Source organism: Dendrobium catenatum, unplaced genomic scaffold, assembly GCF_001605985.2.
Source record: "Dendrobium catenatum unplaced genomic scaffold, ASM160598v2 fragScaff_scaffold_864, whole genome shotgun sequence".
In the NCBI taxonomy this organism is placed as follows: domain Eukaryota; kingdom Viridiplantae; phylum Streptophyta; class Magnoliopsida; order Asparagales; family Orchidaceae; genus Dendrobium; species Dendrobium catenatum.
In genome coordinates this window covers 285,940-305,065 of record NW_021319326.1, presented here as the reverse complement: position 1 = coordinate 305,065, position 19,126 = coordinate 285,940, and the positions used below count along the sequence as shown (strand labels likewise).

Here is a 19,126-nt window from a genome sequence, read left to right as displayed (position 1 = left end):
TGTCTTGTGAACTCGCAGCTTCTGATGAGTGGGTTATTGTGTTTCCTGGAGGATGGTAATAATGTCTTTCACCAACTCTTTGAAGTTTGCTTCCCAATCTCTTCAAAATTCTCCTTGTTAAACTTTTTTAAAGTTGCTGTTGCAATATCTTTGTGTACTTCTCGAATTTTTGACGTCACAAGAAACAGTGATACTGAAGCTGTAGTAAACGTCTTGAACGGAATTAGTAGAATCGCCTTTCGTAGGTGAAACCATTATGTCCAATGAAGTGGGAACATGCAGGATTATTGTTGATCGCTTTCTTCCTTCTGATGTAGCCATATCTTTTTGCTACTTTTCATTTTTTTTGACAAGACTCCAAAAAAAGATTCAAAAAATTACAAGACTCATAGAAAGACTCAACCTAAATTGGCCACAAATAAACCTTTGGACAAAGCTTGGAGCAAACTCTGACTTGAACAAACCAACAACCTAGGACATCCTATACTCTGCTCTGATACCAAAATTGGTTGGGCGCAAGAAATATAGGGGAGCTCTATACCCCTCTCCGCCACAAGAGAGAATGGACGACACAAAAAAAAGGAGACGACGACTTGAGACGGAAATTCAAGAGAGACAGAGAGAAGATGAACAAACTCTTACACTTCAAATTGACATAAATAAAAACTTACAAACTAGACTCCAAAATAAGAATGACGACACGCACCTAATAGTTTGACTTGAGAACGGATATCAGGTGGCTAAGCATAACCTGGCACTTGCGGAAGAACGACAGGAGGTTATAAGCGCCCTGGTGAGAAGAAAAGATGAAAGAGCCCGCAGATATTTTCCGGAGGGGATTCGAGGAAAAAGGGGAAAAGACCCGCTAGTGATTTCCAAAGCAAACCCGCAGGTTTCAAGCTTTTTCCGATAAATCACATTTTCAGTACTTCCAATTTCAGAACATAAACAATCCCCCATAATATTATGATATGACAAGGGAATTACAAAGAGACACTAACAGTAAATTTCCAAAATTCTAAACAACACAATTAAGTTAAACACTAGTGTCTTGGCACGAAAAAAACATCCCAAAACCCCAAAGAACCGAATGGTAGCCCGCTGGGATGCAAGAGGCCGCATCGGGAAACCAAAGGTCCACGGTCACGGGAGGTGAGCCCAGGCATGGAAATCTACAGCCGGCCGGGAGACAAACTTATGACATTAAAAACTATTAATAAAAGTGCATGTTGCATTAAAATAAAGGATAAATATGAGCTAAAACTTAGCTAATAATGAGCTAACCCTTAGTTCAATAAGTGAAGTAAAGACCAGCTCATAAATGAGCTAAAATTTCAGCTCAATTTTGATTGAGCTAGTAGACTCAAGGGAAGCCAAAATTCATATTATTTTGGACATTGGTTGACCCCCCCTTTGTCTACATCAATTATTAATAAAAAAAATTTGTGTTTTGCACTTGGGTTCTTTGGGAAGAACGTTATTGAAATCCTTATGGGAGGGAGTCGGAGTTTCCACCAACCGCAGGATGGGTCCGGGTTCATGGCGTGAAGTCCCTTGGAGAAGGGCAACTTAGTACCCGTCAGCCGCAGGATGTGTTCGGGCTCGCGGTTGTATCTTTGATATTTTGGTTTTGCTTTTGTTCCTTCTTATTGCTCTTCATCGTTATCTTCATCTTCTTCCTCCTCCCCATCTTCGTTTGGCCGCCGGATTCTAGCTTCACCCAAAAACCCCTCTTTTCCCCGTCCAACGCCCACGACCAACTTCCCACCCAAGCTCCCATACCACCGGCCAAAGAGACACTAACATTAAATTCCCATAGGAATTCTAAACAACACAATTAATTAAAACACTAATGCTTTGCACGAAAAAACATCCCAAACCCAAGAACCAAAGTGGTAGCCGCGAGAGCCAAGGAGACCGCACGGGAACCAAGGGGCCACAGTCACGGGAGGGAGCCCAGGCATGGAAATCCAGCAGCCGGCCGGGAGACAACTTTAAGACATTAAAAACTATAATAAAAGTGCATTAAATAAAAGATAAATATGAGCTAAAATCATAGCTAATAATGAGCTAACCCTTAGTTCAATAAGTGAAGTAAAGACCAGCTCATAAATGAGCTAAAATTTCAGCTCAATTTTGATTGAGCTATTAGACTCAAGGGAAGCCAAAATTCATATTATTTTGGACATGGGTTGGCCCCCCCTTTGTCTACATCAATTATTAATAAAAAAAATTTGTGTTTTGCACTTGGGTTCTTTGGGAAGAACGTTATTGAAATCCCTATGGTAGGGAGTCGGAGTTTCCACCAGCCGCAGGATGGGTCCGGGTTCATGGCGTGAAGTCCCTTGGAGAAGGGCAACTTAGTACCCGTCAGCCGCAGGATGTGTTCGGGCTCGCGGTTGTATCTTTGATATTTTGTTTATTTGCTTTTGTTCCTTCTTATTGCTCTTCATCGTTATCTTCATCTTCTTCCTCCTCCCCATCTTCGTTTGGCCGCTGGATTCTAGCCTTCACCCGAAAACCCCTCTTTTCCCCGTCCAACGCCCACGGCCAACATCCCACCCAAGCTCCCATACCACCGGCCAACCCTCTAATCGCCGGTTCCCCATCCACCTCCTCATCCCCATTAATTCCTTGCTTAATTTGGGTGATTTAATTTTGGGCGGTTTTCAAAATTCAAATCCAACTAATTTGAAATTTGAAAATTTTCCTAATTTGTCATTCTATTTTTGAAAAATTGTAAATGAGTTCTATTTTAATTTTAAATTCAAATGGATCTAAATAATTCTTTCCCTATCCCATTAACCCTTTTGAATTATTTCCTAATCTCATCTATTAGTTAGGAAATAATTTGAAATCACCCATAAATCCCTCTTGACCGAATTTCCTACTCACCTTGCTTGGATTGATTTGTTGTCTAAGTGAAATTCCACTTTTGGGAATAAAATTAATTCTCCCCTTTTCTTTTCCCTGCATTGCCGCCCCCCTTTCACCTCCATCTTGAATTATTCTTTATTTCCTATTCTCCCATTACTGCATTGGCAACTATTTCCTCTTGCTTGGCCGAATTCCTTAAGCTCCACCTCATCTCCCTGTTAATTCCCTCTCATTAACAGCTTATCTCATTACGGGAGAAATCCCCTCCGTTTCCTAAATCACATTAATTGAAATCTGCATCTAATTTCAGATTTCAATTAACCTCCCCATACTTATTTCTTTCTCATTCCTACTTTGGCTCTAAGGTATTTCCTAATACTAAAGGTGTGATTTAGGAAATAAGAACTCACGCCCTCTCAATCCCGTGGTTATTAAATTGCTTTCCAGCAGTTTTTCTCACTGATTTGGGAAATTTAAACCTCTTGCATGCTGGGCAGATTTCTGGAATTAATCCCGTGCTTAATTCCCTCCCCATCCTCAATCCCGCCAGCCCCTCCATCCCCTCCATCCCCCTTGGCTTAAATCAATATTTGTTTCCTAAAACCCATCCTATGCTATTACAGAAAACAATTCCATATCTCCCTAGGAATTTCTCTGGTCTCCACCGGATTTTCTCCATTGAATTCTCTCAGGTTTTTTTTTTTTTTTTTTTTTTTTTTTTTTTTTTTTTTTTTTGGGGAAAACCAAAAGCAGAAATTGTTCTAAAAATTTTGGAGCTCCTACCCGTTCTACATCAGTTTTATTTCCCAATGACAGGTTTAATGCCTAGAGATATATTTAATAGGAACAAATGAACAATAATGATTCATAAAGCAATCCCCAAATAGTAGAAGTAAAGGTTAATGATAATGGTGATATTTTTATATTCGTATTAATATTTTATCTTTATTTCTATTTGTTTATCAAGTTTCAACACCAGTTTAATCTTTGAACCTTGAAGCGTCTCCCTTTGGTTTGATTTGTGCATATGGTTTTTAATACATTGATTATGAGTGGTTTCTAATTCAACCAAGCATTATAAAATCTTCTTATTTATTGTAATATTGAAACTTTTATTTTTGTTATTTACATGAAAGAATTGAAATTCATGTATGAAGTTATTCTTTTTGTTTAATTATGATCTAATCATTAGTTTTGGTTTGCCTTAAATGATGTATTCTTGTTTCTATTTGCCTAGGAATGGTTGTGGGAAAATCAACCAACATTTTTTTTATGGTTCTGTTGCTGCAGTTCGTTTCAATCCCTTCTTCTATTGATACAATTTTGCTTGGTTCTTTTGTCCTCTGTACCAATTTGGATTCAATGCAATTTTTTTGGATTCCATCAAATGATAACATTGTCTCCATTATCTTAATTTGTTTCATTCAAGCTAATTTTGTTGAATATATATATATGTGTGTGTGTGTGTGTGTGTGTGTAAGGTTATTCTCATATTAGCTTATAATTTTTTGCTCCTTTTATATTTTTTTGGGACCCCACCATTTTTAACATTTTTAGTTTATCTTCTGCTGCAGTGGATCAGATGGAGTGCTACTTCAAGAAGAGCACTTTATGTCCAATCCCTATCATTTGGTAAGTAGTAAATGCTTTCCAATTTTGAACATTCAATGGTTTTGTGCGTCTACTTACAGATTTCATCCAATAATTTATTTATCCAGATTTGTGCTTTGTGGAAGTTCTATTTTTATTTTCCTTCTATTATTACATTGGACAGCAATGATTTCTATCATGAATTAAACATGCATGATGCCGTACACCCAAAGCTCTATGGTTCATAATGCTTGCTAAGATGATACAATAAATGTTGATCATGCAAAAAAATAAATAAATAAATAAAGACCACTAATTACACAATATTTTCTTTAGGTGTACACTCAAAATACGGTAAATTGAACCAAAATGATATTGCAACGATCAAATGAATGAGAACAACTTAGCTAGAAGCTCAACTACAAAAAAAATTAGCAAGTAAAAATTTTTTTACCGCATTTGAAATCCCAGTTGTAGCAAAATTTTCTAAAAATTATGACTCTTACAAAACCAACAACAAAATGTTTGAGAAGAAAATAGATTGATGAAAGAAGTCACCAAAGTGGAGAAAGTTCATGCGTCACACTGTTAACGGGGATATTTTCATCAGAAGTTGTCTATCGCACTTGCTTTGTACTTGGAAGGAATTTAAGATCAATAGGCACATAAGATTGAAAACAAAACAAGATACAAAATTCATATCCCAATCAGCCTCAATCACATTGAACTCACTACACATGCTGTCATGCACTGCTGATACACAGCGGAAGGTATATATAATCAAATAAGCTCAATCAGATAATTCCTTGGAAATTCAAATAGCTCCAAATAATATGTGGGAATGTAAAACCCAACAGCTGAACTGATATACACAATCAGTTTAACTGAACCAGCTAGGTGAACCAATCATGGGGACATCAGATCATGGAAGGTCTATCAGAGACGTGGTCGTCGATCTACGACCATGATTGAGTCATTGTATTTCTAATTTGTTTTATGTATTTTCTTATTTATGTATTTGCTTTATTAGTTTCTCGTTGTACCCTTTTATTAAGGGATGTCGTATGTAAGCCCTAGGGGCATTGTTGTCCTTTATGTTTTGAGTCATTGTAGGACGCAATTTATAGCCTCATTGTTCTTCTTTTCAAGTAATGAATGAATGATAAAAAAAATTTCCCGTACTTTGAGTTCTTGAGAGAGCTTGAGAAAGGTTGGAGAGAGATCCCTAGGAGAGGGAATTGGATCACCCACCAATCTTGGAAGAGTCCGGATTCGTGTTTAGTTTTGAAGTTCTTTTCTCCTTCTTCCTCCTTCCTCTCTTTTCCCAACGACCCTCTCCACCATCGGCCAACTACAAGCTCCTTTCCCCTTGGACCTTGAGCTAGTATCTCTAGTTTCCCATCTCACCCGACCCCACCCCGTCTCACCCAAATCCGACGGCAAGCCCAACTAAGCCGTCGGGCCCCCCTTGTGTCCCCCCCCCCTTTGGCTTGTGTCAAACCTTTCCATTTGGGTCTTTCTAGGATATGAAACTTATTTAATTCAAATTCAAATTAATTTATGAATCCTATTTTTGTAAAGTTTCCTAATTAAATTCTATTTGAATTTAAAATTCAAATTGGATTTAAATATCCCTTCCCAAATATTCAAATCCAAATCAAGCAATTTTAATTGCTCTCCCTAAATCCCTCTCCCTCCTATGGATGCCGCCGGCCCCCCATCCCATTAATCCCTATTGATTTCTTTCCTAATTGCTAACACCTCATTTGGAAAGATTTCAAACCTTTTCCCCTCTCTTCTAGCCGCCCCCACCCTTTCCTTAATACATTTAAATCTTTTCCAAACAAAAGGGCTTAATTAGAGGAACAATTACTTGGATTTTCGGATTTTCCCACCTCTTTCTCCCAAAATATGAACCTAAATTCTTCCCCCATCCTCCCTCATTGGGCCGGCCACCCCTTCCTTCTTTTCCACTTCAACTCTTGGGAGAAACTTCTTTCTCTCTTGTGGAGTTCTCAAGGAAGGCAACAACGATCGTCATCCACACTTCAACCTCTCGAACTCAATGAATGGCTGATCCTGAGCTTGACTACGGCCTCTCCTACGACGAGCAAGGATTTGTTTGCATCTTGCACTCGACTTTCTTCGACGTCAACCCGCACATCGACCACTTCATAGAAGAGTACGTGGATCGCATCTTGGATACCTTGGTTGAGGCTATTGAAGGCAACTTGGAACCGTCGAGTGGAGGATTACAACTGATCCTTGACGAAGGTTTCTAATCTCTCTTTTCTTGTATTCCTTCAAGTCTAACCCCTCCTTGTGATTTGATTTCAGTCGTGAAGATTGCGTTTGTCTCATTCTGCCAAGTTTAGTAAACGTAGGGAATTGAGTGTACTTCATTGTTTTCTAATCTTATTGTTATATTAGATATTTTCGTTGAAAGCTACTACTTTTGCATGATATTGATTTCCTACGTTATTTTGATGATTCAAAGCTCTTGATATGCAACTTAGCCTAAACAAAAGTGACCACTCTTACGTTTTGATTCATCGTTTTATTTGCTAATAGTTCTATTTGTTATTTCTCTAATCAATAAGTTGTGCAAGCTCTTAATAATATTATTGCAAAGCATTGTAGTCATACATCAACCAGTCCAAGGAAAATCATGCTAACGGAAAACACATCTTATTCTCAAGCATTCATCATTGGCATGTCCAATACCCAAAATTGAAAATTAAGAAATAAAATAGAACTACTAAAATAAATCTAGTGAGTTCAGTTTTCAATTGACATTTCCATCTAATATAAACATGTTGATCTTCATCACTGCACCTTATGTACCCTTCTTTGTGTCATTCTGATGGTGCCTTGCTCCCACCTAGACTATGCTGTTAGTACTGCTGCCAAACATTTTGCATGCATCATCTCAGTTAATTTTTTTCCTCTAAAACATGTCCTCATCTAGATTTTTTCTACTTAGGTTTACTTTTGAGCATATGAAATTATGTTTGGTCATATTTAATAATTTTAGATGTATTCAAAGCATATTTATGATGATAGACTAGTAATTTGTCTTTGCCTGAATGAAGTAGCAATCAGGCGGAGGAATCTTATTCTACATAAGATGGATGACCATTAGTTTTCTTCATTGTTTATCCTTTGGTTTTAAGATGTTCTTTTAGATATACACTTCTCTATATTCTCTTGTCAAGATTTCTCATAATTCTAGCTCTTTCAACACTGGAACTAATTTTTTACGACTTATTTCTCTCTCATCACATAGCTAGGAGCATTTTCCTCTCAAGTTTTTCAAGAGTCTCCCAGGGATAGAGTACGAAGGAAAAAATGTAAGATTATCTTTATTTCATTATTCAAAGTAAGATTGCCAATAGCACGTGCTGTTTGTAAATGCAGAAAACATTTCATTTAAAGCTATGTATTTCCTTATAACGGTCATAACCTTGTCATTATCTTGATATTTGCTTTGCAGCACTTACAGATGACATTGAGAAACATTGCAACATTGAGATAGCTGCTCAGGTTTCCCGGATCTCATCTAGCCAAGCAGGTATAAGATCATCTAAGCTTTGTTTATTTCTGTCTATTTCTAATTTGCTTTTTCATTTCGCTGTCATTGGGGGTTTATTTTGTGCTGGATTCCTCAGTTAAGAACCTCTAATTATAGAAAATGTGTAGGATTCTTCTTCACACATCTGCACATAGTCTCTACTGAGGTTGTTCATATTGGTGCTGGCTGAAACTAGGAACTGTTTATCTATGCATGCTGTCCCTATTATCTAAAATGAATCTCTTTTCTTCTTGGGATTTGAACTTAAATGTTTTCTAATGGATACACTACTAACAATTTTGCAAGAAAGAAAAGATGAAAATTTAAAAAATATGCATTTATGATTACTTGACGTTTTTTTTTCCTTTGATAAAATTATGTCATTCGGAACTGATTTGATACAATCAATTGTTTTGCTTGACTTGTTTATACCAAATAAAACATGGCTATCAAAATTCACTAATGCAATCAGTTGTTTTGATTGATTGTATTAGCAGATAATTTTTCTGGAGTAATATTATTTGACTGTTCTTATGGTTTAACAATTTCATTGGGCATGCTTTGTCTAATTTTAAAATTAGGGAGGATTCATTTTCTAATTCAAGTTTGAGATGAGATGTGATCTCATATTTAAGTTCAATTTTAGATTGAGGTTATGACTCTTATTGAGTTTCAAGTTTAGGTGCATATACAAGCTCTTATGCAAACTTCATGAAAGGTTCTTATGTAGATGTTAGTGAAAGTTCCAATTTTGATTGAAATTGCATGTTAGATATTAAGTTATTCTCCATTTGATCAAGAAGGTTTGTGTCAGACATGCGTTTGCCCTTCAAGCTAAATGAAATGCTCCATGTCAAATGGCTTATGCACGTTTGTTGAGGGGATTACTTCAACCCAAATGGGTTGCTCTAAGATGAACATATTACCTTGAAAATGAATGGCTTTGTAGAGATGATTCTTTTCGTTATGTTTCCATTTTTTTATGATCTTAAAACACCCCCTTTGTTGTATCCTTTCATCTATATCACATCTTTTCATGTATGGATGCCAAATGTCTCCCATTTTATTGTAATTGCCTCTACCCTTATCCATATGAAGTGTAGGAAGTTGAAGGCTTAGGTAACTAGATATTTTTCCTTCTTTTCTCCTTCTAGTTTTTTATTTTTTGAGTCCTAATTAAGGGATAAGGGTTAAAGTAGACCAATTCAAAGCTTTAGATATAATTGGCGATTCAAGTCCATCTTGCATTTCTTTTGTCTCTATGCTTTTGTGCGTCCCAATATGACTTTTATAGGCATCAAAACGGCACGAAACATTATTTAGCCTATGAAAGTTTTTTTCAAACATATTGTTTTGAAAAGTCACATAAATAAGAATCATTTCGTTCTACATAGCTATATTTGATAATTATTTTTTATACATGGATCACCATTGGAATGATGTTCATGGATTTTATATGTCATGAAATCACTTGATCTTATGGTTTTGGGGTTATTGTGTTTGCTTGATAGGCTTTTTATGAGATGTAGGTGATTTTTCCTTAGTAAAATTAACCAATGGTGCAATAGTTCCATTAAGAGGAAAACTAAGATGTTTTTAACTAGTAAAACTCTTTATTTAGCGTCATATATAATTTACTGAACAAAATAATTTTCCCCCTATATATATATATATATATATATATAAAGAATTATAGCTTAAATCACATTTCATTTCTTACCAAAGACATTTAACATAACCAATATTGATAATAAAATCATCGAGAAAATGACCAAAATGGTCTCTCAACTCTTTGTGGGGAACAAAATAGTCCCCAATGGTTGTTCCATTGTGCTAATAGTTGCATTTTAACTTCTTTCTAGATGGTGAACATGATTGCTATCACTTGGAGGGGTTAATGGAGAGTCCTGCAGTTGAGGATGATGGAGAGTGCTTTTCACCAATACTTCTAAATGCCACTTCGCTCAATGTTGAGGTCTACTATAACAAAGCTGTTAACTATACCTTAATGGTTACTTTTGTATCCTTCATGACCAAGAATTCTGCTCTGATTTCTATTCATTAATAGAGCTCCGCAATGGGAGCTTTGCATTGGCACACCAAAATAATGTAATAATGGGTCATCTGTGCAGATTTTGGTCAATAAAAGAGTATCAACCGCCAGGCACAATAACTTCTGCCCATAACTAGCATTATGTTTTTATTACAGTGATAGCTTAGATTTCCTTGACCTTCCTATTAAATAGATTTCATTCATCCAAGTTCTGCTACTGATTCGACAGATGGAACATAGCAATACTCAATCTGTAAGGTTTCTTCTTGCCTTCACAACTTCTAGTTTAAATAGTTTGCTAAATGTCCATTATGTCCTTAGTTTTAAATTCCTGCTTGTAAATTATTCTGGATCTGTCAAATTTCATTTGTTATTTAAGAGCACTTGATTTTCTTCCAGGGTGCTGCCAAAGTTTCTATTTTGATGATTGGTCAACAGGCCATTATGGATGCATATCTTTGTCTTTTGCATTTGACTGCTGGAATTTTAGTAGGTGAGTAGTGATTGTTTCTCCTATCACGATGACTAAGTCTCAATATCATATTGAATTTATAATTCTGTACATTTGCATTTTTTTTGGCCTAAATTGGAAGAAAAATATTAAAATTATAGGAAAATTATGTACATAGCACTCAAATCATATATATTTACAAGTTTAACACCTATACCAAAAAATAAACTATAGAAGCTTTGCATTTGTGCTTGCTACAATCAAACCGTTGGACCAAAGCCAAAAATGCATGTCAGATTTTTGTGTGAATTTTTATATTTGTATGAGAATTTGATGAATGAAACTGAGAGGATTTCATTTCTTTTAATAGACAAAATTTTGGAGTTAGACATGAAATTATCCCTCAAATTATTTTTGTTTTTTTCTTTCTAGAATCTCTCATGAGACCTGTTTATGGTGACTATCTATGGTAATGTCAGGTGAAGTTTATAAAGAATTCCTAATGATATTGTAGTCCATAATTTGTTAGAGGTTGTAGAATTGTCCTATCTCTTAATGTTATTTTACTGCTATGAGATTGGATAGGTATCAAATATGTGCAAGATTCATAAAAAATTATCAATTTGTATTATTTATTTGTATTCATTTCCTGGTATCATCTTGGATACATATGCTTCACCATAACAAAAAAAAAAGCTTCACCATAACTATTAATATTAATTTCTTTGCAGGATGGCATTTGATGGAACATTTATTTATTCCTTTATATTAAAACATAAAAATAAACATAAATCTGTCATAAATGATAATTTAATACTTATTTATTAGAAGTAACTAATAGAAATTCAAGACATTTAAAGCATTTGTTTGATTTGAAATCATGCACAATCGAAAATCATATTGTACTTGACAAAACTCAATTAAACATATAAACCAATAACCAGAAATTAGAGATTAAAAAATTGAATATGGTAACAGATCGCTCAATAGTAGTAGTGTAACACTAAGCCTCACTCTTGTATAAGGATATAACTAACCTCAAGTCATATCATGGGACATGCAAGCTCATTTATGATCATTTTGGGTATTTTCTTTATATATCCTGCTCGCCAACTTACTATCTAGCAATGCTTGCAATTTGTTTAAGGAAAGGTAAATGATCAAGTATGTATCGTTGGCCTTTTTTATTATCGAATGGCTTCATGAATTATTCTTTGGTAGTCACTCCTTTATGTTGCATTTGGTCTAATTCTTGCTGAAAATAACTCTTCTGCCAACTTACACCATTACTAAACAATCTACCCTCCTTGCCCTAAATGATCATGCTTATAGATCATATTCTTCTTTGATTATCATAAAATTTAATAATTAATTTAGTTTCATCATGCTAATTTTCATTGACCATAACAATTTTGTTTTTATTGTTATTTTAAGCAACATTGAGCTATAAATTAATATAGATTTTTTTTTTTTGTTAACTCTTTGTTTGTGCATAATAATCATCAAAGTAATGCTTATCTATGTATTTCTTGGTTTATGTTTCAGAGTCCCTATTCAATGCTTTTGCGACAGCAGCTTTCTTCAAGTTTGTAGTTTTTTCTATTTTTGAGATGAGGTACCTTCTCGCTATTTGGAAGGCAAGTAGACCCTTAAGCAATGGTGAAGGTTGGGAGGCAATGAGACGTGAACTATCAGTCCTCTACAGCCGTTTCTGTAAGACTTAATTTGTATTCTTGCATGTGCGGTTCAGTCTTATTTCTTTCTGCATTTCATCAATGTCCTAAAACACAACTATTTGACTATATTCACATCAAGATTTATATCTTTGTGTGCATTTTACTTGTTTATTTGTTTGTTTATTATTTTTTAAATTTTTTTATCCAATTACAGATGGCATCCTTCTTGGCGGAATTCTTGTAATGTATGAGTTCCATAGTTTCCTGCGCCCAATCCTTTTCATTATGTATTCATTTTGGATACCACAAATCATCAATAATGTCATTCGGGATACAAGAAAACCTTTGCACCCTCATTATATATTAGGCATGAGTGCAACTCGTCTTGCAATTCCTTTATACATATTTGGCTGCCCAAGCAACTTTATGCGCATAGAAGTTGACAGGGGTTGGTGCATATCACTATGTATATTCATGGGATTTCAAGCATTGATTCTTCTCCTTCAACATTATCTGGGTTCTAGATGGTTCATTCCTCGCCAGGTATGTAAGTTTATTTGATTTATTTTTTAAATAAGCTAGGAAGGGCATGTTTAGTTACTTTTTAACCTTGGAACTCTTTCAACCCAATCTTACAGGTTCTTAGTTCAATAAATGGTTTCTGTATAATTTGTCTTTCAAGTATATAGGATATAAGTGCATGGAGAGGAAAAAAATTTATGAAAAAGCTATACCCTTCTCATTTAATGAAAAGGAAAGTTTACAAAACGATGCAAAAGAAAGAAGAAAAATAATGCAAGTAAGCTGGTCAAAAAAATAGAATTATGGCAAAATAAAAAATCATTTCTTGAGGATTAGTATTCAAGCGTTCTGTGCAATTATTTCGTTAATTTTATTGATATTATTATGTAGATGTTGTTGTTATAGTATTGATATTATTATGATTAACATGTTTGATCTAGAAGAATATAAGATTCGTAATATCAATCTAAAGGAACCTCTGTTTTTTTTGTTAGAAATCTATATAGCATTTCTTTCATTCCATGTTTGAGAAGAAGAAAACATTCCACAAATATCTAATTTTTTTCTTTGTATATTCTTTGTCAAGTTGAAAGCACAAAGCCCAAGCTAATAATAGGAGATGAAATGCCAGTAAGATTATAGTCTCTTCCAAATATTAGATATGAAGTGACAGCCAAAGAAGACGAAAAGCATCTTAAAGATTCCCAGATCAAGTGTCACGGAGACCAAAGTGATAATACTTTTGTGTAGAAGCTAAATATTGCTACTTATTTTTCTCATAAAAAGGAGTCATTCAAGAAATTCAATTTAGAGAGGTATAATCAATTTTCAAATCTAAGAGGAATTAATTTTTGAGTATCCTCATCAATAAGAAAAGAGTAGAAGGAACTAAAAAAGAATGTAGATGAGGAAAGAATCCAAAAGGGGATGTCCTTTTTTTTATTTGGCTTAAATTATTTAGTATTTGATAAGACAAGTTCCTTGCGATCCTTTGAATGAAATTGTGTGATATCTTTCCAAAGATCATGCCATGCTGGACCACTGAAGTGATAAGATGCTACAAAGGGGTTAGAATTCCTATAAAAAATAAAAAGTCTGTGAATTGAATAACGAAAGGGCTGCTGATTTTTCTCTCCAAAAGTTGGTAATTTTACCATGACGGGTGTTCAAAGAGTTGTTTGACAAAAATGAATAAAAAACTTAACAAAAACTTTGATAAAATTTGAACATCGAGAGACTTTACTTGACCAAAGGTCTAAAGGAGTCAGAGTAGTTGATGTAACTTTTATGAATAATAGAATCAGCAAATGAATCATTATTAGACTATATGGATTATCAAATCCATTGACCTAGGATGGACAAATTTATACTCTTGAGATCCTTAATAACAAAGTCCCTCGTATTTTTAGGTTTGCAGAGTTTCTTCCACGTAATTTGATTAATGTCACTACCTTTTTCGTTACCTCCTAAAAAAATTCCTTTTGATATTATGAATCTTTTTGATAGCCTAATTTGGAATCTAGAAGAAAAAATAAGACAAGAATAGAAGATGATATGGAGTTAATAAACACAATATTAAGACAATTTTATAGTAAAATTAGAGGTTATAGGATGAGAAAGATTATACTAGAGGGATAATATGATTAGCGCATATTGAAGATAAATATGGGGAAATAGATTTTAGGGAGTTTATTGCATATTTGAGCTGACGGCTCTCCCAAAAAGAATTATTGGAGCTGAAGTATTGATGAAGTTGACTCAAATAGTTGGTAAGTTGCTACAGACTCTTTTTGGGGCTGTAGGATTGATGACGTTGACCCAAATAGTTGCTAAGTTGCTAATGATGATATGATGTTGATAAATTATGCCTTAATAGCCCCAATTTAAAGAAAGTATTGTTATGAAAGTTATAGTTAGCGCTTGTTTGGTTTCTCATAATTGACATTTTCGTTTTTTTATTATTTGTTTATGTCAAAAGTTGAAGAGTCTAATAAATCTGATAAAATTATCATATTTTATATCGTTATATTATAAAATAAATATGCAAATGGACACACAAATAATTGAGGAACAATATAGAGCTTATAAATTTGTGGGCACTAAGGTAGGTTTTCACGTGCGTTGATTTTGAACATTGTAAATGTTGGCTATGTAGGGGCTATGGTTATCAGAGGAGATTGTTGTGTTGTACTGGCTGAAAGCAATAGTGATTGAAGTTTGCATGAGATGGATATGGCATAAGGATTGTTGGAGATGGTTGCAGTGTATACTTTGTGATGAGATTGCTATTCTGCATCTAAAAGGGAAGGAATGTGATATCAATGAGATTATGGTATTGTAATGCAGTTCTTGATGTGGTGATGAATATAATACAAGAGGCTTTTGTGTTGTTTTGAAGGAGATGGTGGCACAATAGAGATTAAGGTACATGTCTTAATGTAAAGATGACAACGTTACAAGAGTGGTTGTAGCCCACTTTTTTAATGACAGTTGCTCATAGGATTTATCTTGGCTTTAGAACCTCTTAGGGCTTCGAATCCTAGAGATCCTTAATGATGGTCGTTTGTAGATTTACCTCATCTTTAGTCTCCCTAGGTTTGGAAATTCACCTTGGTTCTAGGCTCTCCTAGGCTTTAAAAATTCCATATCTTAATGATAATCTCTCGTAGGATTTTCACGGGCTATATGTTCCTCCAGATTTGAAAACTCCTATAACTTTGAATGCCTTAAATGAGAGATATATAGGCTTATTTATAGTTTTTAAGAATATCATTTAAATCTTTTTTTATAACACTTTTAATAGCCATTGTTAATAAATAATTTTTATTGATCAAAATTTTGTCGATCATATTTTGAGGATTTGCTTCTTAAATTTAGGGCTGCTAAAAAGCGAGGATGATACCGCACCATTTTTGTTTCAAAATATTCGTCTCTATTTATTGCAAGAAGATTGCGAAAGAAAGGTCTATTGACGTTGCAATGGATTTATAATGTTGAAATATTCATAAATGAAGTACGCAGTAATGAGCACACGTCAGCATGATTTTAACATTTTGGTATGTTGCTCTCGACAACAGCTTTCCTAGGGATGGCTCAGCATTTTGGAGGCCAACAGTGATGGCAATGGTTGAGCTTTATGTATGTTGTATTCTAATAGAGTTATTGATCCAATTGGCTAGGTTGGTTTCGCCCAAGTTGGGATGGTTAGGTTCAGGGCCCTCTGGTCATTCACAATCACATAAAATTGGTGTTAATGAAATTGTTATGCGAGTTGATCATTTTAGCTATATTTATTTGGTTTCCAAGCTCATTAAGCATCTGAATTAATTATCATGGTCAATTGAGGACCAAAGGGGTTATTTTTAGTTGCTTCAGGATCAGTACCTCGCATTGAAAATTATGTTCCATCAAATGGGATCTGTATGATTGTCTATAGTTTATTAATATATTATATTCTTTTGTTTCACTCTAGGGGGTGGAAATTTATTTATGTAGGCAGAATTCGAACCCATAACTTTGCAACAACTTCTAAAGATCTTTATAAACTGAACCAAATGTTGGATATATAAATTTCTGGCACCCACAGTACAATATATTCTTCTCCTTTAATTACTTAAATTTTTTGCATATATGCATTCGACATAAATATAGGTACATACAATATGAAATGTAATTTACACATTATAAATGACAATAATATTTTAAAATAATTTATACACCATATTAATTCATATAGTTTTGTATTCTATATTATACATGGATAATATATCATATGAAATTAATAAATTTTTATCTAATATATGAGATTATATATCATATATTTTAGTATAATTTATAAATGTGCATTAATTTTTAATATAATGTATATAATTTAAATATTTATTGTAATATTTTATGTCATAAATTATATTATTAAAATTATGAATTAATTTACGTGGATGTGAAAGTGATGCTATAATTTCAAAAAGATAAAAGATTATCACATTTAATGATTCCTAGAATTGATGCTACATAGATTGAAGTATTTGCATGCCGTAATGCATAGAAGACATGCACATTCTTTTTAGCCCCTCTAAAAAAATCATTTTTATAATTTACCCTTATGCTAAAACTTAAAAACAGACACATCCCCCCAATTTACCCATTTTTGCATTCATTTAAGTGTCTAAAATAGGCATATACATGCTAGCTCTGGTCCCATAGGATATGCTTGTAATGGAGATAAATGAATTATATATAAAAAGCTAATGACACCGTCTTTCCATTTTGCCCCTTGCAGAATATCTCTTAACCTTTGCTTCGACAGAGTTGAGTGTGAGAGCCACAGTAAATGGCGTTCTCTATGCAAATGAAGGCTTCGTTTGGGACGATTTTTTTATTGCTTTTTAAGACATAGTTCATGTATTAAAACTTTATTTTAAGAAGCAATAAAAAAGTTGTCCTAAACGAAGCTGAAGCTTTTTAACCACCTCCATTAATTATATGGCTTTTGCGCATCCATAGAACCTGAAAAATTACAAAACTAGTCATATTTGCTTGTTGTCTGCCAACTTAGTTTCTTTACATGAAAATGTTATCACCTCAGTGTTTCTTATGTTAGCCATTTTCCAGATATTGCCCGAGAAATATAGCTATACAAGGAGACCAGAGAACAATACCACCCAAGCCACTGACTGTGTCATCTGCATGACAGCAATTGAACTGACTCAGCGATCAAGTGACTACATGGTACTGATATTTCCCGTCCCTCGCAATTTTCTTGAGGTTTTTCTTTTTCTTTTTGTGCAGATTATCAAAATGCATGGTCTTTAAATTTCTTAGGTGTCTACTTAGTCCAATTCACAAATTTTGAACCAAATTAGTTTTACCATAAACTTTGCCATTTCCTTGGATAGAAACTGGTAGATATGAATGCTTTCGGCATTTTGGATTTTTTGCAGTTTATCGAACTTCTTAATATTTGCTTAAACTAATGCAACTGATTATAAAAGATCATAAATGCCCGCCTTCCTCTATCAAATTTTGTCGAAAAAAATAAAATAAAATTGACGCATTATCAAATTGTGGCCAAAATAATAAGAAAAATTTGCAGTATGATCAAATTGATTCAAATTTGGTGAGTTGGGGTGCCAAATTGGAGAGATTATTCTGTGCGGATACCGAACACAGCTTGCCATCCAGAGGCGAATCAGGTGCAGCCATGTCATCCAATACCGAGCAGTACCGAGCTCGGTACCAAGTAGGAGGTGATGTGGCGTATTTTCATGGGGCTCTAAACGGCGTTCGGTGTCCGCACAGAATAATTCATCGCCAAAAAATTGGCACATAAAAAAAACCTTTGCTTATATTTTCAAGTGTTCAAAATCGCTTTGGTAATGCAGGTGACACCATGCGATCACTTCTTCCATTCGGGCTGCTTGCAAAGGTGGATGGACATAAAGATGGAATGCCCTACCTGCAGGCGTTCACTTCCCCCAGCATAGTAAACACCTCAGTTAACTTTACCCTCCCAACTTTTTGGCCTGCAGATGGCAATTGGATGCAAAAGATTTCACTCTGCAGTCAGAGGACCATTGAAGCCTTTCAAAAGAGCTTGGGAAAGTAAAAAGGGAAATCTCTCTCGTTTATAAAGAGGTCTAGCATAGCTCCACAACTGTACAGTTGCATTGTACAAAATTAGGCCTTTTAAACGACTCTGATAATGCCATCCTGTATATGATTATTCTTCCACAACAGTATTTGGGATGCCATAGCCGTGAAAGAAGTAGCTTAGCATCATCCTTCAAATTATGTTGGGATTTGTGTGGTTGAGTTGGGGGTTCAAAATGGTAAATAAATGAAAGAAAATGTTGTGAGCAAAATTTTGCATTCTATTACAGTTTAATTAGAAGGCTCTTGTTGTTGCAGGGAAACCTCTTGGTTATATTTTATGCATTAGCAAGCTTACTGTAATGTTTTAACGTATAATTTAATAAATATTTATCAAGCCTTAACTATGGAGTATTTCATAACATGTTATTTTCTTATAATAATACTCTCCGTTGAACTTATATATCAATTAGTTGTGTTTTATCATATAGGAAAAGTTAGATGGCCTAAGTTTTAGGATTTATTTAGGATGATTGTAATTTTTTTATAAAGATGGTTGTGAAGTTATTATAATGAAAGGTTTTGTTTGGGACAATTGCCTCACTAGTTTTTAAGCATTTTTTTAGTTAAAAAATTTAGAATTAAAAAAAGAAAAATGTATTAAAAAATTGTTTCAAAAAGCAGTAAGAAAAATTTCTTTAAAGGGGTAGCTTTCGTACTGCTTTGTAAAACGATTTTTTTGTATACGAAAAAGTTGTTTTAAAAGCAATAAAAAGGTTATCCCAAAAAAAGTTAAA

At 34.2% G+C, this 19,126-nt stretch overlaps 1 protein-coding gene across 1 annotated transcript in view; it reads left to right on the top strand.

The window, feature by feature from the left end:
* LOC110096345 (transmembrane E3 ubiquitin-protein ligase FLY1) overlaps window positions 1-18,652 on the top strand; it is a 31,890-nt gene extending 13,238 nt beyond the window's left edge. The window contains exons 5-14 of the mRNA XM_020822245.2: window positions 4,452-4,509; window positions 7,754-7,817; window positions 7,961-8,038; window positions 9,901-10,058; window positions 10,285-10,344; window positions 10,491-10,584; window positions 12,088-12,255; window positions 12,433-12,761; window positions 17,352-17,468; window positions 18,122-18,652. Of these exons, the coding sequence (XP_020677904.1) occupies window positions 4,452-4,509; window positions 7,754-7,817; window positions 7,961-8,038; window positions 9,901-10,058; window positions 10,285-10,344; window positions 10,491-10,584; window positions 12,088-12,255; window positions 12,433-12,761; window positions 17,352-17,468; window positions 18,122-18,223 (1,228 nt within the window). The 3' untranslated portion in view covers window positions 18,224-18,652. The remainder of the gene's footprint in view (window positions 1-4,451; window positions 4,510-7,753; window positions 7,818-7,960; window positions 8,039-9,900; window positions 10,059-10,284; window positions 10,345-10,490; window positions 10,585-12,087; window positions 12,256-12,432; window positions 12,762-17,351; window positions 17,469-18,121) is intronic.
* Window positions 18,653-19,126: the final 474 nt, after the last annotated feature.